The 13,718-nt window shown below is 38.8% G+C and overlaps 1 protein-coding gene across 1 annotated transcript in view; it reads right to left on the bottom strand.

Moving 5' to 3' along the window:
• Positions 1-13,508, bottom strand: part of LOC131825132 (cell surface glycoprotein CD200 receptor 1-like) — a 63,507-nt gene extending 49,999 nt beyond the window's left edge. Inside the window, exons 1-2 of the mRNA XM_059164123.1 lie at positions 13,395-13,508; positions 3,446-3,505 (exon numbers count right to left, since the gene is read on the bottom strand). Coding sequence (XP_059020106.1) covers positions 3,446-3,505; positions 13,395-13,455 — 121 coding nt within the window. The 5' untranslated portion in view covers positions 13,456-13,508. The remainder of the gene's footprint in view (positions 1-3,445; positions 3,506-13,394) is intronic.
• Between the last annotated feature and the right edge of the window lie 210 nt (positions 13,509-13,718).

Below are 13,718 nucleotides of genomic sequence, written 5' to 3'. Positions count from 1 at the left end.
GCAGATGGCTTCCCTGCAGCTGCCCTGCACACGATGGTTCCATTGCTGCCTCGAAACAGGGTCATCTTGGGGGGTACTGCAGAGACACAGGGGAAAATGCTTCAGGCTTAACACATGGGGTATGGAATACAGAGACACATCTGATTCAATCCCAGATCTGGTTATGTGACGTACCACAATATGTCATGCTCCTTACCTAACACTTGGAGGTAATATGTATGACCGAAATGCCCATCAGCTGCAGCCACTTCACACCTGTAATATCCATCATGAGTGAGGGCCACGGGGTCAATCTGAAGGGCAGGATTCTGATCAGGTCTGGACTCCCAGGATATTCTCGCATCAGTACAGCTTCTTACACTGGTCTCATTGTTGTCTCTCCTGTGGACTCTAGTGCAGGGAGGCTGGTCTCTGGGGCTTATTGTCCATGTTACCACCAAAGTGTGGGGTTGTCAGGACAAAGGAGCATAGCCTTTGTATCCACAAGTACGGACAGAGAAGAGTTAGCTGGACACACACACAAGGAGAATGATGAAAGAAAAGCTGGATTAAAAACACTTCAAGTGCTACATTTTCTACTACATATTAGTACATAAAGTGTACTAACGCATGACTTTGCTGGTCATCCTATTCCAAAATACTACGGTTACATAAAAATAATTAAACATGTACAAAATGTGTATAACCTAATCCAAAGATAAACTTGTTTTTCTCCTATATTTGTATTATTAGATAAGCTACATTTATTTTATGTGTGAAAAATATTGTAAGGGCTTAAAATAGCATCAGGAATTTTATTGAAAACAAATAAGAAAACACAATAAAAATTAAAGGACAAAGTCATCTACATCTAATCCTTCAGTCTAAGAAACTATTAGACTTATAACTCATGCTCCTTCCACAGAAAGTGGAAAAACTGGTGATGTGCTTTTCTCCTCCTAAGTTTTTATCAGAGACAATAAATCAGTAGTAGAAGAATGAAATGCCTCTACCAAAGGGTACCCCTTTGGACAAACCAAAATAAAAACTATAGGATGACATTCAGGTTGAACAAACTGGACTTTCATAAACTACTCTTTATTTGGAGATTCACAAAGTCAGTAAAATCAATGAACCAACCTTCCTTCCTTCCTTCCTATTCATGGACTGCCAAACAGTCCAACTGTGAACTTTGTTTACAGATATTATTTATGTTCAACCTAATTATGAGGATTAAATGAAGAAGGTTACTGCTTTTGCCCACCTTCAGTGTAAAAAATTAACTCTGAAATCTACAATTATTCTCCAATCTAGAAGCTCCAGCTCTCCCATAAATACTCATAATGCATCCATGACTGGCTTTGCTGAGAGAGGGTTCATCAGGTACAACATACCTGCAACCCGGGTGAATGGCAGTGAGCTCATCACCTTAATAGGAGCAGAGCCAGCTTAGGTGGAGCAAAGCTGTTATGTGGATGGAGTTCCTAATGCTAAACTGTGCATGTGTGGTCTCTCCTCTCCTTTGGTTCATTTGCCTCTTCTGTGATGGACTCAAGCCCTTGAATTTCACAGCCAAATCAAGATCCCACAGCTATAGGAAGCAAGTGGGGATGGATTTTAGAGCAGACCTGAGAGGCACTTGAATCCATGTTCCTTCCCCCACTGCAAGTGTGTCCCTACTTCATGAACACAGAACCTGCAATTTGGTCAAGGCTTAGAGGTGAGCAGCAACACAGGGGCTTGGAGATCAGCTAGAGGTAGGTGTGGGTAAGCACACAGGTGCTCAAGGGCAGGATGCAGAAGATGAACCCAGAAAGAGAAGAGGCTGGTGAGAAGCAGGTTGAGTGTGTTCTCTGTTTGCACTTCAGCTTGTGAGCAATCTTCAGCTTTTATATTTTGCCTGATACTTATTCTCAAGATCTGGCTCTATTATTTTAAAGGAACCTATAAGCTGATCAAACATATGCATTTTAACAAGAGCACCATCTCCTGTGAAGGAGCTCCATCAGTGAGGATCCCACGTACCATGCGTAGTCTCTGCTCTTTCTCCATGCTCTGCTCTGTGACCCTCCAGCATTCCTCCTTCACTCTCAGTGTGACTTCTTACCTGATTTCTGTTATTCACCTTGTCCTAATCCTCTTCTTCCTTTTTTCATACCTGTTGTGATAATTTGCCAATGCCCAGTCCCTCCCCCACACTCAATGGGTTGGCCCTTGTCCAACAAATATAATCTCCACACGGCCCTGTGATCAGCTATGGTGACTTCTGCTCCCCCTTCACAGAGGGGTAGCAGGTAGATTCTCATATTTGCTCCAGAAGAGCAGCGATGTCCCAGCGTTGCTGCATCCTGTGTCTCTGACTCCCCTCCAGTCTCCTGCCGCCTTCTGCACACAGACAATCCCTTTTCCTTTCTCTTCTCACTGCCATACCCTACTTTAAGACCCCATCACCACACCTGGGTTACTACAGAAGGCTCCTACCATCTTCTCTGTCTCGAAACTCTCCTCTCCTCAGCTCTCACCTTACCTTGCAGCCAGGTCCAGGATTCTGTAACTCAGGGGTGATCCCCTCCACTCTGACACCCTTCAGAGATCTCTCACTGCCTGAAGACAACACTGGCATGTCTTTGTGCTGGCTTTGAAATTCCTCTTTTTCAAATTGACTCACCTTGGCAATTTTATCACCCCTCTGTCGCCCCCACACTTCAGAAAGGAAACAGCAAGCATGACTGAATAACTAGGTCTTCCCTCTGGTCCTTGCAGTCTGGGATGCCTGCACAGCACTTCTGTCTATGAAAATGTTCCTCTTCCTTTAAGAGCTAATTCACATGCTGCTTCCTCCGTGATGCCTTCCCAGAACCTTGGTGCTCACGCTCCCTCCTCTACATTCCCAGCACACTTGATGTGAAGGCTTATCTCCCCTACTTTATATGGCATCTGTGTTTATTTCTGGGCTCCCCACAAAACTGAGCCCCTTAGGATGCTCTGGCAGTGTAGCTCACCTTGTTCATCTCTGTGTTCCCCACAAAACCTGGCACAGAGCGTGATAGAGAGAGAACTCCAAAATCTTCACATGGAATTGAACTGCCTTGGGGGAGGAGGACCGGGTCCCCCACATTGCAGCATTCAGTTCACCACACTCTTCAACTGGGCTCAAGGCTGGCCCCCTGACCAGCCCATCAGACATGTTTTTTTTTTTTTTTTTTTAAGATTTTATTTATTTGACAGACAGAGATCACAATTAGGCAGAGAGGCAGGCAGAGTGAAAGGGGGAAGGAGGCTCCCCACCGAGCAAAGAGCCCAACACGGGGCTCGATCCCAGGACCCTGAGACCATTACCTGAACCAAAGGCAAAGGCTTTAACCCACTGAGCCATCCAAGTGCCCCCATCAGATATATTTCTAAAGAAGTTCCCCTCTTCTCCCCTTTAGTACTGGTCTCTATAAAAAATTAAAAATCACTTTACCTTCTGCAGGAAGTGTGAGACTTCTCTGCTTGCCTTTCACAGATGAACTGAATGTTGAGGCTAGAAAATATTCAGAGAAAAGTAAAAAAATCAATTTTAGGTGCTTAAAAGGAGCACAAGCCAGTATGTATCCACAAATCTTACACATATCATGATAGAACATCAGTTAACTATAACTAATTCCATAAAAAACATTGCAAAATGAAAATTAGAAATTATTCCATCCTTAAGTGGAAAAAACCACGTTAACACTTAAAATTACGTTATAATTTCTTAATCAGTGATTTCCCATTGATGGGACACTATGCTGTATACTTGACCACCATTTTCTCCAAGGTAACCCTGCTTCCACTTCTTTCCTAGCCACTGGTTTGGCCCATTATGAGCCAGGCTGAGTAGTGCTTTCTCCAGGTGCCATCCCCAGGATTAAAGTTGTTTAATCCAGTGGTGGGCCTCACCCAGCTTCACAAATGAGATTGCTTTCAGGAAAATTTGGAACCAGTTTGAGAAGAATAGTTCATTCCTTTTTACCCCATTTTTCCTACTGTGACTGCTAATTTTATGTGTCAACCTGGCTTGGACATGGTTCCCATGTATTCAGTTAAACAATATTCTAGAGGTTTCTGTGAAAGTAATTTTTTAAGTAAGATTAACATTTAAATGAGTAGACTTTCAGTAAAGTAAATTACCCTCCATATGTGAGTGGGCTTTGTCCAATCAGTCGAAGGCCTCTAGTGAAAAAAGAGTGGCCTCCTGGGAAAGTGAGTTCTATAGCATATTGCCTTCAGACTCAAACTTCTGTGCTCTCTGGGTCTCTAGCTCTGGCCCACCCTGCAGATTCTGGACTTTCCAAGGCTCTGCAATCATGTGAGTCAATTCTTTAAAATCAATCTCTTTTTTTTCTCCTCCTCAATTCCTCCTCCATCCTCCTTCCTTTCTCTCTCCCCATCTCTCTCTCTCTCTCTCTCTCTCTCTCTCTCTCTGTTATTCTGTTTCTCTGAGGAACTGATTAATACACTCATCTTGGGAAGAATGAACCAGAAGCAGAAAGAGAATGATACTCCTCACCTCACTTGTTTCTAATTCCACAGTTCCTGAGATCCACAAGCATTCCTTCATTTAGGTTCTACCAAGTTTTCTGGGAATCAAAGTACTCCTAATATACTTCAAATCCAGGTTCTGAAAAATTCTGTATTGAAGTAATTTTTGTAGAAACTTTTTTTTTGAAACTATGATTTATTCTGTGGAATAATCTGTGTGTGCATGAGAAGAATGTGTTCTGCTGTTGTTGGAAGGAATGTTCTGTACATGTCTGTTGGGCCACTGGGTCTACAGTGTTGTTCAAGTGCACTACTTCTTTAGTAATTTTATGTCAGAATGATCTATCCATTTTTCAGTGTGGGGTATTACAGTTCCCTAAAACCCTATATTGTTGTCTATTTCTCCTTCAGGTCTTTTACTATCTGCTCTACATATTTAGGTGCTCCAATGTTGGATGCATAAATATTTACAAGTGTTATATCCTCTTGATGAATCTACTCCTTTACCATTAGAAAATGACATTCTTTGCCATTAGTTACAGTTTTTGACTTAAAGTCTCTTTTCTCTTATGTATATATGGCTATCTCTACTCTCTTTTGGTTTTCATTTGCATTGAACACCTTTTTGTATCCCTTCACTTTCAGCCTAGTGTATGCATACAGCTAAAGCCAGTCTCTTACAGGTAGCATATTGTTGACTCATTATTTCATCTGTTCAGACATTATGTACCTTTTGATTGGAGTACTTAGTCTGTTTATATTAATATAAGTGGTAGCTATGTACTTAGCACCCCATTTTGTTCTTTGTTTTCTCACTGCTTTGAAGTCCCTTTATTATTTTCTTCCTCTCTTTCTGTTCCTTTGTGATTTGCTAGTTTTTTGTAGTGGTGTGCTTTGATTTCTTTTTCTATATCTTTTGTGTATTTACCAGATGTTTTTCTTCGTAGTTACTGTGAGAATTACATAAAACATCTTGGAATAAGGATGCCTGAGTGGGTCAGTTAAGCATCCAAATCAAGATTTGGCTTAGGTCATGATCTTGGGATCCTGAGATTGAGCCCTGTGTCTTGTTCCACAATCAGAGGGAAATTTGCTTGATATTCTCTCTCCCTCTCCCTCTGCCCCTCCCCCAGCTCATGTTTTCTCTCTTTCTCTTAAATAAATAATTTTTTATAAAAATACCTTGGACTTATTTTAAGCCAATTATAACTTAGTGCCTTGCATATAATACTGAATACTTTTACTTCTCCTCTCCAATTTTTATTAATGTCACAATTTACATATTTTTAGTTTGTGTAATCACTAACAGATTATTATAGCTATAATTGTTTTTAATGATTTTCTTTTTAGCATTTGTACTAGAGTAAAAAGTGAATTATGTACCACCATTACAGTATTAGACTATTCTGAATTCAGTTTTATATTTGCCCATTACAATATTAGACTATTCTGAATTCAATTATAAATTTGATTTTATTAGTGTGTTTTATTGTCTATATGTCTTCATTATGCTGATTAGTATCCTCTCATAACAATTTGAAAAGCTCTCTTTAGAATTAATTTTAAGCAAATCTAGTCCATTTACTTTGTTTTTTTTTCTAGGAAATTCTTCATCTCACTTTATGTCTGGTTTGCCAAGTAAAGTATTCTTCCATGACAGGATTTTTTTTTTCAGTACTTTGAATTTACCATCCCACTCTCCTGGTCTGCAAAATTTCTGCTGAGAAATATGCTAGTTTTATGGGGCTCCTTCATAGGTGACCAGTCACCTTTCCCCTCCTTCATTCAAGTCTCTCATTTCCATTTGAGTATAATGTTTATCCGTGAAGATTTGTTGTTGTTGTTGTTGTTAGGGGTAATGTAAGATTTTTTAATATATTTGAGAGAGAGAGAGAGAGAGAGAGAGAACAAGCAGGGGGAGTAGTAGAGGGAGAAGGAGAAGCAGGGTCCCAGGACCCTGAGATCATGACCTGAAGGCAGACACTTAACTGACTGAGCTACTCAGGCACCCCTCAGCGAAGATTTCTTTAGGTCAGTCAAGTTCTTTGAGCTTCATGGATCTGAATGTTCATTCCCCACAGGGAAGAGCTGGAGCAAATAATCCTAAAATTTGTATGGAATCAGAAGAGACCCCGAATCGCTAAGGAAATGTTGAAAAACAAAAATAAAATGGGGGGCATCACGTTACCTGATTTCAAGCTTTACTACAAAGCTGTGATCACCAAGACAGCATGGTACTGGCATAAAAACAGACACATAAACCAGTGGAACAGAGTAGAGAGCCCAAATATGGACCCTCAACTCTATGGGCAAATAATCTTCGACAAAACAGGAAAAAATATACAGTGGAAAAAAGACAGTCTCTTCAATAAATGGTGCTGGGAAACCTGGACAGCTATATGTAGAAGAATGAAACTCGACAATTCTCTTATACCATATACAAAGATAAACTCAAAATGGATAAAAGACCTCAATGTGAGACAGGAATTCATCAGAATCCTAGAGGAGAATAGGCAGTAATCTCTTCAATATCAGCCACAGCAACTTCTTTCAAGATATGTCTCCAAAGACAAAGGAAACAAAAGCGAAAATAAACTTTTGGGACTTCATCAAAATCAAAAGCTTCTGCACAGCAAAGGAAACAGTCAACAAAACAAAGAGGCAACCCACGGAATGGGAGAAGATATTTGCAAATGACAGTACAGACAAAAGGTTGATATCCAGGATCTATAATGAATTCCTCAAACTCAACACACACAAAACAGACAATCATATCAAAAAATGGGCAGAAGATATGGACAGACAATTTTCCAATGAAGACATACAAATGGGTATCAGACACATGAAAAAATGTTTACCATCACTAGCCATCAGGGAGATTCAAATTAAAACTACATTGAGATATCACCTTACACCAGTTAGAATGGCCAGAATTAGCCAGACAGGAAACAATATGTGTTGGAGAGGATGTGGAGAAAGGGGAACCCTCTTACATTGTTGGTGGGAATGCAAGTTGGTGCAGCCTCTTTGGAGAACAGTGTGGAGATTCCTCAAGAAATTAAAAATAGAATTTCCCTATGACCCTGCCAATGCACTACTGGGAAGTTGTCTCTTGTTTTTATTTTAAATTAGTTTTCTGCTCCTTTCTCTTTTATGTTTATCTGGGGCTCCCATGCCTATGTTATTTTGTATGTTGGTATTTCATAAGACCTACAGACTTTCTTGACTCACTTCCATTCTTTTAGTTTGTTTGCTTTTCATCTCTTAGTAGCCGGTTTCAAATTATGTCCTTTTTTTATCATTTTATTTATTTATTCATGCATGACAGAGTAGGGAGAGAGAAGCAGAGGCAGAGGGAGAAGCAGGCTCCCCCAGGGAGCAGGGAGCTCACCACAGGACTTGGTCCCAGGATCCTGGGATCATGATCTGAGCCAAAGGTAGATGCCCAACCAACTGAGCCACCCAGGCACCCTCAAGTTATGTCTTTATGTTCACTAATTCTCTCTTCTACCTGACAAATACGTTGCTGAAGTTCTCTATTGAATTTTTCAGTGCAGTCATTGTATTATTCAGCTCCAGAATTTGTGTTTGGTTCTTTGTCATGATCTCTATCTCTTCCTTGAAGTTTCCCTTTGTTCATGTGCTCTTTTCTAGAGTTTGTTTAATTGTCTATCTGTGTTTTCTTGTAGCTCACTGAGCTTCTTTGAGTAGTCTATTTTGTAATTCTTTGTCAGACATACAGATCTCTATTTCTTTGAGATGAGGCACTGGAGCTTTATTTTGTTCCTTGAGTGGTATCATGTTTCCTTGATCCTTTGGAAGATTTACACTGTTAGTGTCTTCACAGTTGTAGAAGCTGTCATTCCCCCTTCCCCCAGTATTTACTGATTGGCTGCTTCAGAAAAAATCTTCACTCTAGCCCAACTAGAGATTCTAGGGGGTCTCTCAGATTGTTCTTCAAGAGGCACACTTTCTCCATCCTCCTGGATCCTTCAGGGTGGAAGTCTTACGATTATGCGTCTTCTCTCAACCCCACAAAAACAGACAGAATTCTGAAATCCTGCCATTTATGGGTATGGTTTGCCCTATATAATCAAATCAAGGGTAAATGAGTATCTTAGTTTTGCCTGCTGCAACAAAAACACCATAGAGTGGCTTAGATAACAAGCATTTTTTCTCACAGTTCTAGAGGCTGAGAAGTCGAAAATGAAAGCAGTGGCAGATATGTTGTCCAGTGATAGCCCACTTCCTGGCTTGTAGATAGCAACCTTCTCACTATATTCTCACATGGGAGGGCCAAAGGGAGAGAGAGAAAAAGAAAGCTCACCTGGCTCTCTTCTTATAAGTGTCCTAATCTGGAAACTTCACCATTATGACCTAATTACTTCCTAAAACTTCCACCTCCAAATAACATGGAGAATAGGTTCCAACATATGAATTTTGGCATTCAATCCACAGCAGTGAGTAAAGACTTACGTTAGTTGCCATAACGGAAGATGATGATCTTTCACCACGTTTTTATACTCAAACCAGTTCTCAGACTCAAACCAACACAATTGTGAGCCACATTCCAAAATTTAAAAACCAGGAAAAAACAAGAAACCATAAAATCAGATAATGTACTTTTTAAAAGATTTTTAAAAATCTTTCTTTTGGGGTGGGGGGAGAAGAGGGGGAGAGAGAAAGAATCTGAAACAGACCCCATACGGAATACATAGCCCAACATGGGGCTCAATCCCACCACAGAGAGATCATGACCTGAGCCAGAACCAAGAGTCAGATGCTTAACTGACTCTGTGACCCAGGTGCTCCTGGATAATGTTCTTTTTATTGGCTGCCCTCTCTTTTTCTTAAAGAGATGAATAAGATTCAGAACTTCAAGGGCGCCTGTGTGGCTCAGTGAGTTAAAGCCTCTGCCTTCAGCTCAGATCATGATCTCAGGGTCCTGGGATCGAACCCCGCATCAGGCTCTCTGCTCAGCAGGGAGTCTTCTTTCCACCCAACCTTGCCTGCCTCTCTGCCTACCTATCTCTGCCTGATCTCTCTCTATGTCAAATAAATAAATAAAATCTTTAAAAAAAAAGATTCAGAACTTCAGAGTTTGGAATTATTGAATATAGGGTATAAATTAAATGTGTTGAGAACGTTTAAAGAAATAAAAGAACAAATATATATGTCCCACCTGTCCTCCTAAAAGCCCTAGGCAGATTAAAAGAACACAACAGAGTTCAATTTACTCATTGTCTACTTTCTTAAACTGGAAAACTAGGATGAAGAACAAACATAAATGATATGAGAAAGGGAGAATTTCAGAAAGTCCTAGATGACATCTTCTTCCAATACAAAGCAGTTTCATCTCCATTAAAAAAAAAATCTGTTGTTTAGTGTAGTTGCCTTTATAAATTATCTCAGCTAGATCTTCTGGTGAACTTGTTATAGCTTCTACATTGACATATCCTGCTTTACCTGCTTTACTATGCCTTACCGTGAAGCCATGGAAATGGCTTCTTTCCTTAAACCTCATGAACTAACCCCTGCTGGCTTCCCATTTTTCTTTTGCAGCTTCTTCAGCTCTCTCCACCTCCACAGAATCAAAGAAAATAAGTGCCGTGGTCTAGATTAGGCTTTGGTTTAGGGAAATGTTGGTCTTCTTTCCAGGCCACTGAAACTTTCTCCTTATCAGCAATAAGGCTCTTTCACTTTCTTATCATTAGTGTATTCACTTGAGTAGTGTTTTTTATTTCCTTCAAGAATTTTTCCTTCACATTCACAACCTGGCTAAATACTTGGCACAAGACACACAAATAGCTTTTGGTCTATTTCGATTTTCAACATGTCTTCTTCACAAAGCTTAATCACTTCTAACTTTTGATTTAGTGAGAAGTATATGACTCGTCCTTTCACTTGAATATTTAGGGGTCATTATGAGGTTATCAATTGGCCTAATTTCAACATTGTTGTGTCCTAGGGAAGAGGGAGGCCCAAGGAAAGGGACAGAGAGAGAGAGGGAGAGTCAGTCGAAGAACCATAACACACACAAATATAACTTAAGTTCACCAACTTCTATGGGCATGGTTAGTGACATGGTGAAACAATTACAATAGCAATATTAAAGACCACTGATCATAGATCACCGCACAAAATGTAATATAATAGTAAAGTTTCAAATATTGCAAGAATTGCCAAAATGTAACACAATGAGACAAAATGAACAAAGGCTGTTGGAAAAATTTTGCTAATACCCTCCATGCAGGGTTGCCACAAACCTTCATTTACTAAAACCACAATGTCTGTGAAGTGCATTAAAATGAAACACAATAAAACAAGACATGCCCATATACCTAATAAGAGCTTCAAAATACATGAGGCAAAGTTGACAGAATTAAATCAAAAATACTGTAGTAGAAATGAAGAATGTCTTTGATGAGCTTATTTATAGATGGGATATGGCTGAGGAAAGAATCTCTAAGCTAGAGAGTATATCAATAGAAACCACCAAAACTGAAAAGCAAAGAGGACACACACACAGTAAAACAAACAAACAAACAACAACAACAACAAAACACAGCATATCCAAGGACTATGGGACCACTATGAAAACATGTAAACACATGTAATGAAAAAATCAGAAGGAAAAGAAAGAGAGAAAGGAAGACTAGAAATATCTGAAGAAATGACTGAGAATTTCCTTAAGTTACTCAGATACCAAACCAAAGTTCTAGGAAGGTTCGAGAATACCAAGCAGAATAAATGCCAGGAAAATCTTAGACCTGTGATATTAATTGAAACTACAGAAAATCAAAGATAAAGAAAAAATTGTGAAAAAAGCCAGAAAAACAAAATATCTTATAGAGGAACAAAGATGAGAATTATATCCAACTTCTCCTAGGAAATCAGACAAGAAAAAAGAATGAAATAAAATATTTAACATTGTGTGTCGACTCTACATTAAAAAAAAAAAAGACAAAGATAAAAGAAAAATGTAAACTAAATACTTTAAACTTCTCTGTAGAAATAGGGACACTGTTTTTTACTAAAAAAATTAATTTTTAAAAATGTTAATAGGAAAAGACCTCACCACACTAGAATTCTGTACCCTAGAAAATTACCTTCCCTTCTAAAGGGATGGAGAAATGGAAGTCTTTCTCAAACAAACAAAAATTGAGGTCAGTTGATTCCAGTGGACCTGACTTGAAAGAAATGTTGGCTTCAGGAACACAACAAGGATGTCCACTCTCACCACTGTTGTTCAACATAGTACAGAAGTGTTAGCAACAGCAATCGGACAACAAAAAGAAGGATAAGGTATTCAAATTGGCAAAGAAGTCAAACTCTCTTCCCAGATGACATGATACTTTATGTGGAAAGCCCAAAAGACTCCATCCCCAAATTACTAGAACTCATACAGCAATTTGGTAATATGGCAGTATACAAAATCAGTGCACAGAAATCAGTTGCTTTCTTATACACTAACAATGAAACTGTAGAAAGGGAAATTAGAGAATCAATTCCATTTGCAATAGCACCAAAACCCATAAGATACCCTAGAATAAACATAACCAATGAGGTAAGGATCCATATTCAAAGAACTGCAGAACACTCATGAAAGAAACTGAAGAAGACACAAAAAGATAGGAAAAACATTGCATGCTCATGAATTGGAAGAATAAACATGGTTAAAATGTCTATGCTGCCCAGAACAATCTATACATTCAATGTCATCCCAATCAAAATACCATCAGCATTTTTCGAAGTGGTAGAACAAACAATCCTAAAATTTGTATGGAACCAGAAAAGACCTCAAATTGCTAAAGAAATATTGAAAAAGAAAAACAAATCTGGGGGCATCACATTGCCTGTATTCAAGCTCTATTACAAAGCTGTCATCATCAAGACAATACGGTACTGGCACAAAAACTGACACATTGATCTATGAAACAATAGAGAGCCCAGAAATAGACATTAACAGGTTTTAATGACACTCTTTTCAATTACATCCTTTCGTTGCCATCTATTTCCTGCCATGTCTAAATATTTCTCTAGCACTTGTTATGAGTCAAATCTGTTATTCCCTGTCTTTTGAGTTCTCCCCAAGTGTTCCCCGCTCCTCCCAATTTCTTTCACCTTTTCCTCACCTTAGATTTCCAATTTTCTTTCTCCTAAGAACTGGTTCTCTTCTCTCATAACTAGACATAATATGGAAATGTGGAAGCCAGGCTTTCTCAGAATGTTTTGGAACTTCTTTGGAATGATGGCAAGGAAACACAGAATGGATTCAACCTTATTTTCACCTGCCTATGACTGCTCTAAATTCAGACTGCTCTACTCATTTCTTCTACTTGTTCATGTTTCAGGATAAGATCCATCATATAAAGTGTTCTGGTGTGAACTTGAAATTATTAACTTTGAATAACCATTTATATATTCTTATATTCTCTGACCCTCATTTTCTTAAACAAAATTACCCATTCACTTTTTGTCCCTATTTTAAAACTTAACAACCCCAAAAAGAAACAGGATTTCCTTCTTAATCTGTGTGCTAGAAATATTAGAAATATCAAAGGAGAAAAAATAATTACACATTAATAAATATAAGGTTCAAAAAACAAGATTTCAAGGAGACAAAAAAAAATACAAACCAAGAAACTAGAGGAAACACTACATTTTGTCTAGTTACACAAGTTCAGTTTCACTCCATTCCAGGATCCCCAGTATTTCCCTGGGCTCAGCTAGACAACTAGTCAGTGTATGAATGACATAAGGTAAATATGAAGGTTTTCCAGATAATATACAAATTTATCACTGCTACTAGAACAAATTAGAACACATTTCATGAGTGGCTAAAGAGCAATCTTGGCACTTCAAAATACATTACATTTTGCTAAAAAATATCACAGCATCAGACTTACCAGATACCAGGATGTTGACGGACATCAGTACCCTCAAAGCTGAAGTCCCCAGAGTATGCATTTAAAGTGGTTAGCTGCCGACTGGCCAAGGACAGGAAATCTCACTGAGTTTTGTTGAGCGATAAACCAAAAAGCCAATACTAATGATTCATTGGTTCTTCCACAGTGCTGAAGTAACACACAATTTATTTAGAAAGTAGCATTTCAGGAAACATAAATTACATATGGAAAAATGCAAAAATATTTAGTGTAAAGCTTGATGAATTTTTACATATGCATGAATTCAGATAATGACCTCCAAAACCAAGGTAAGACCATTACACT

The sequence above is a fragment of the Mustela lutreola genome, chromosome 2, assembly GCF_030435805.1.
Source record: "Mustela lutreola isolate mMusLut2 chromosome 2, mMusLut2.pri, whole genome shotgun sequence".
NCBI classification, from domain to species: domain Eukaryota; kingdom Metazoa; phylum Chordata; class Mammalia; order Carnivora; family Mustelidae; genus Mustela; species Mustela lutreola.
This window is presented reverse-complemented; position numbering and strand designations above follow the sequence as displayed.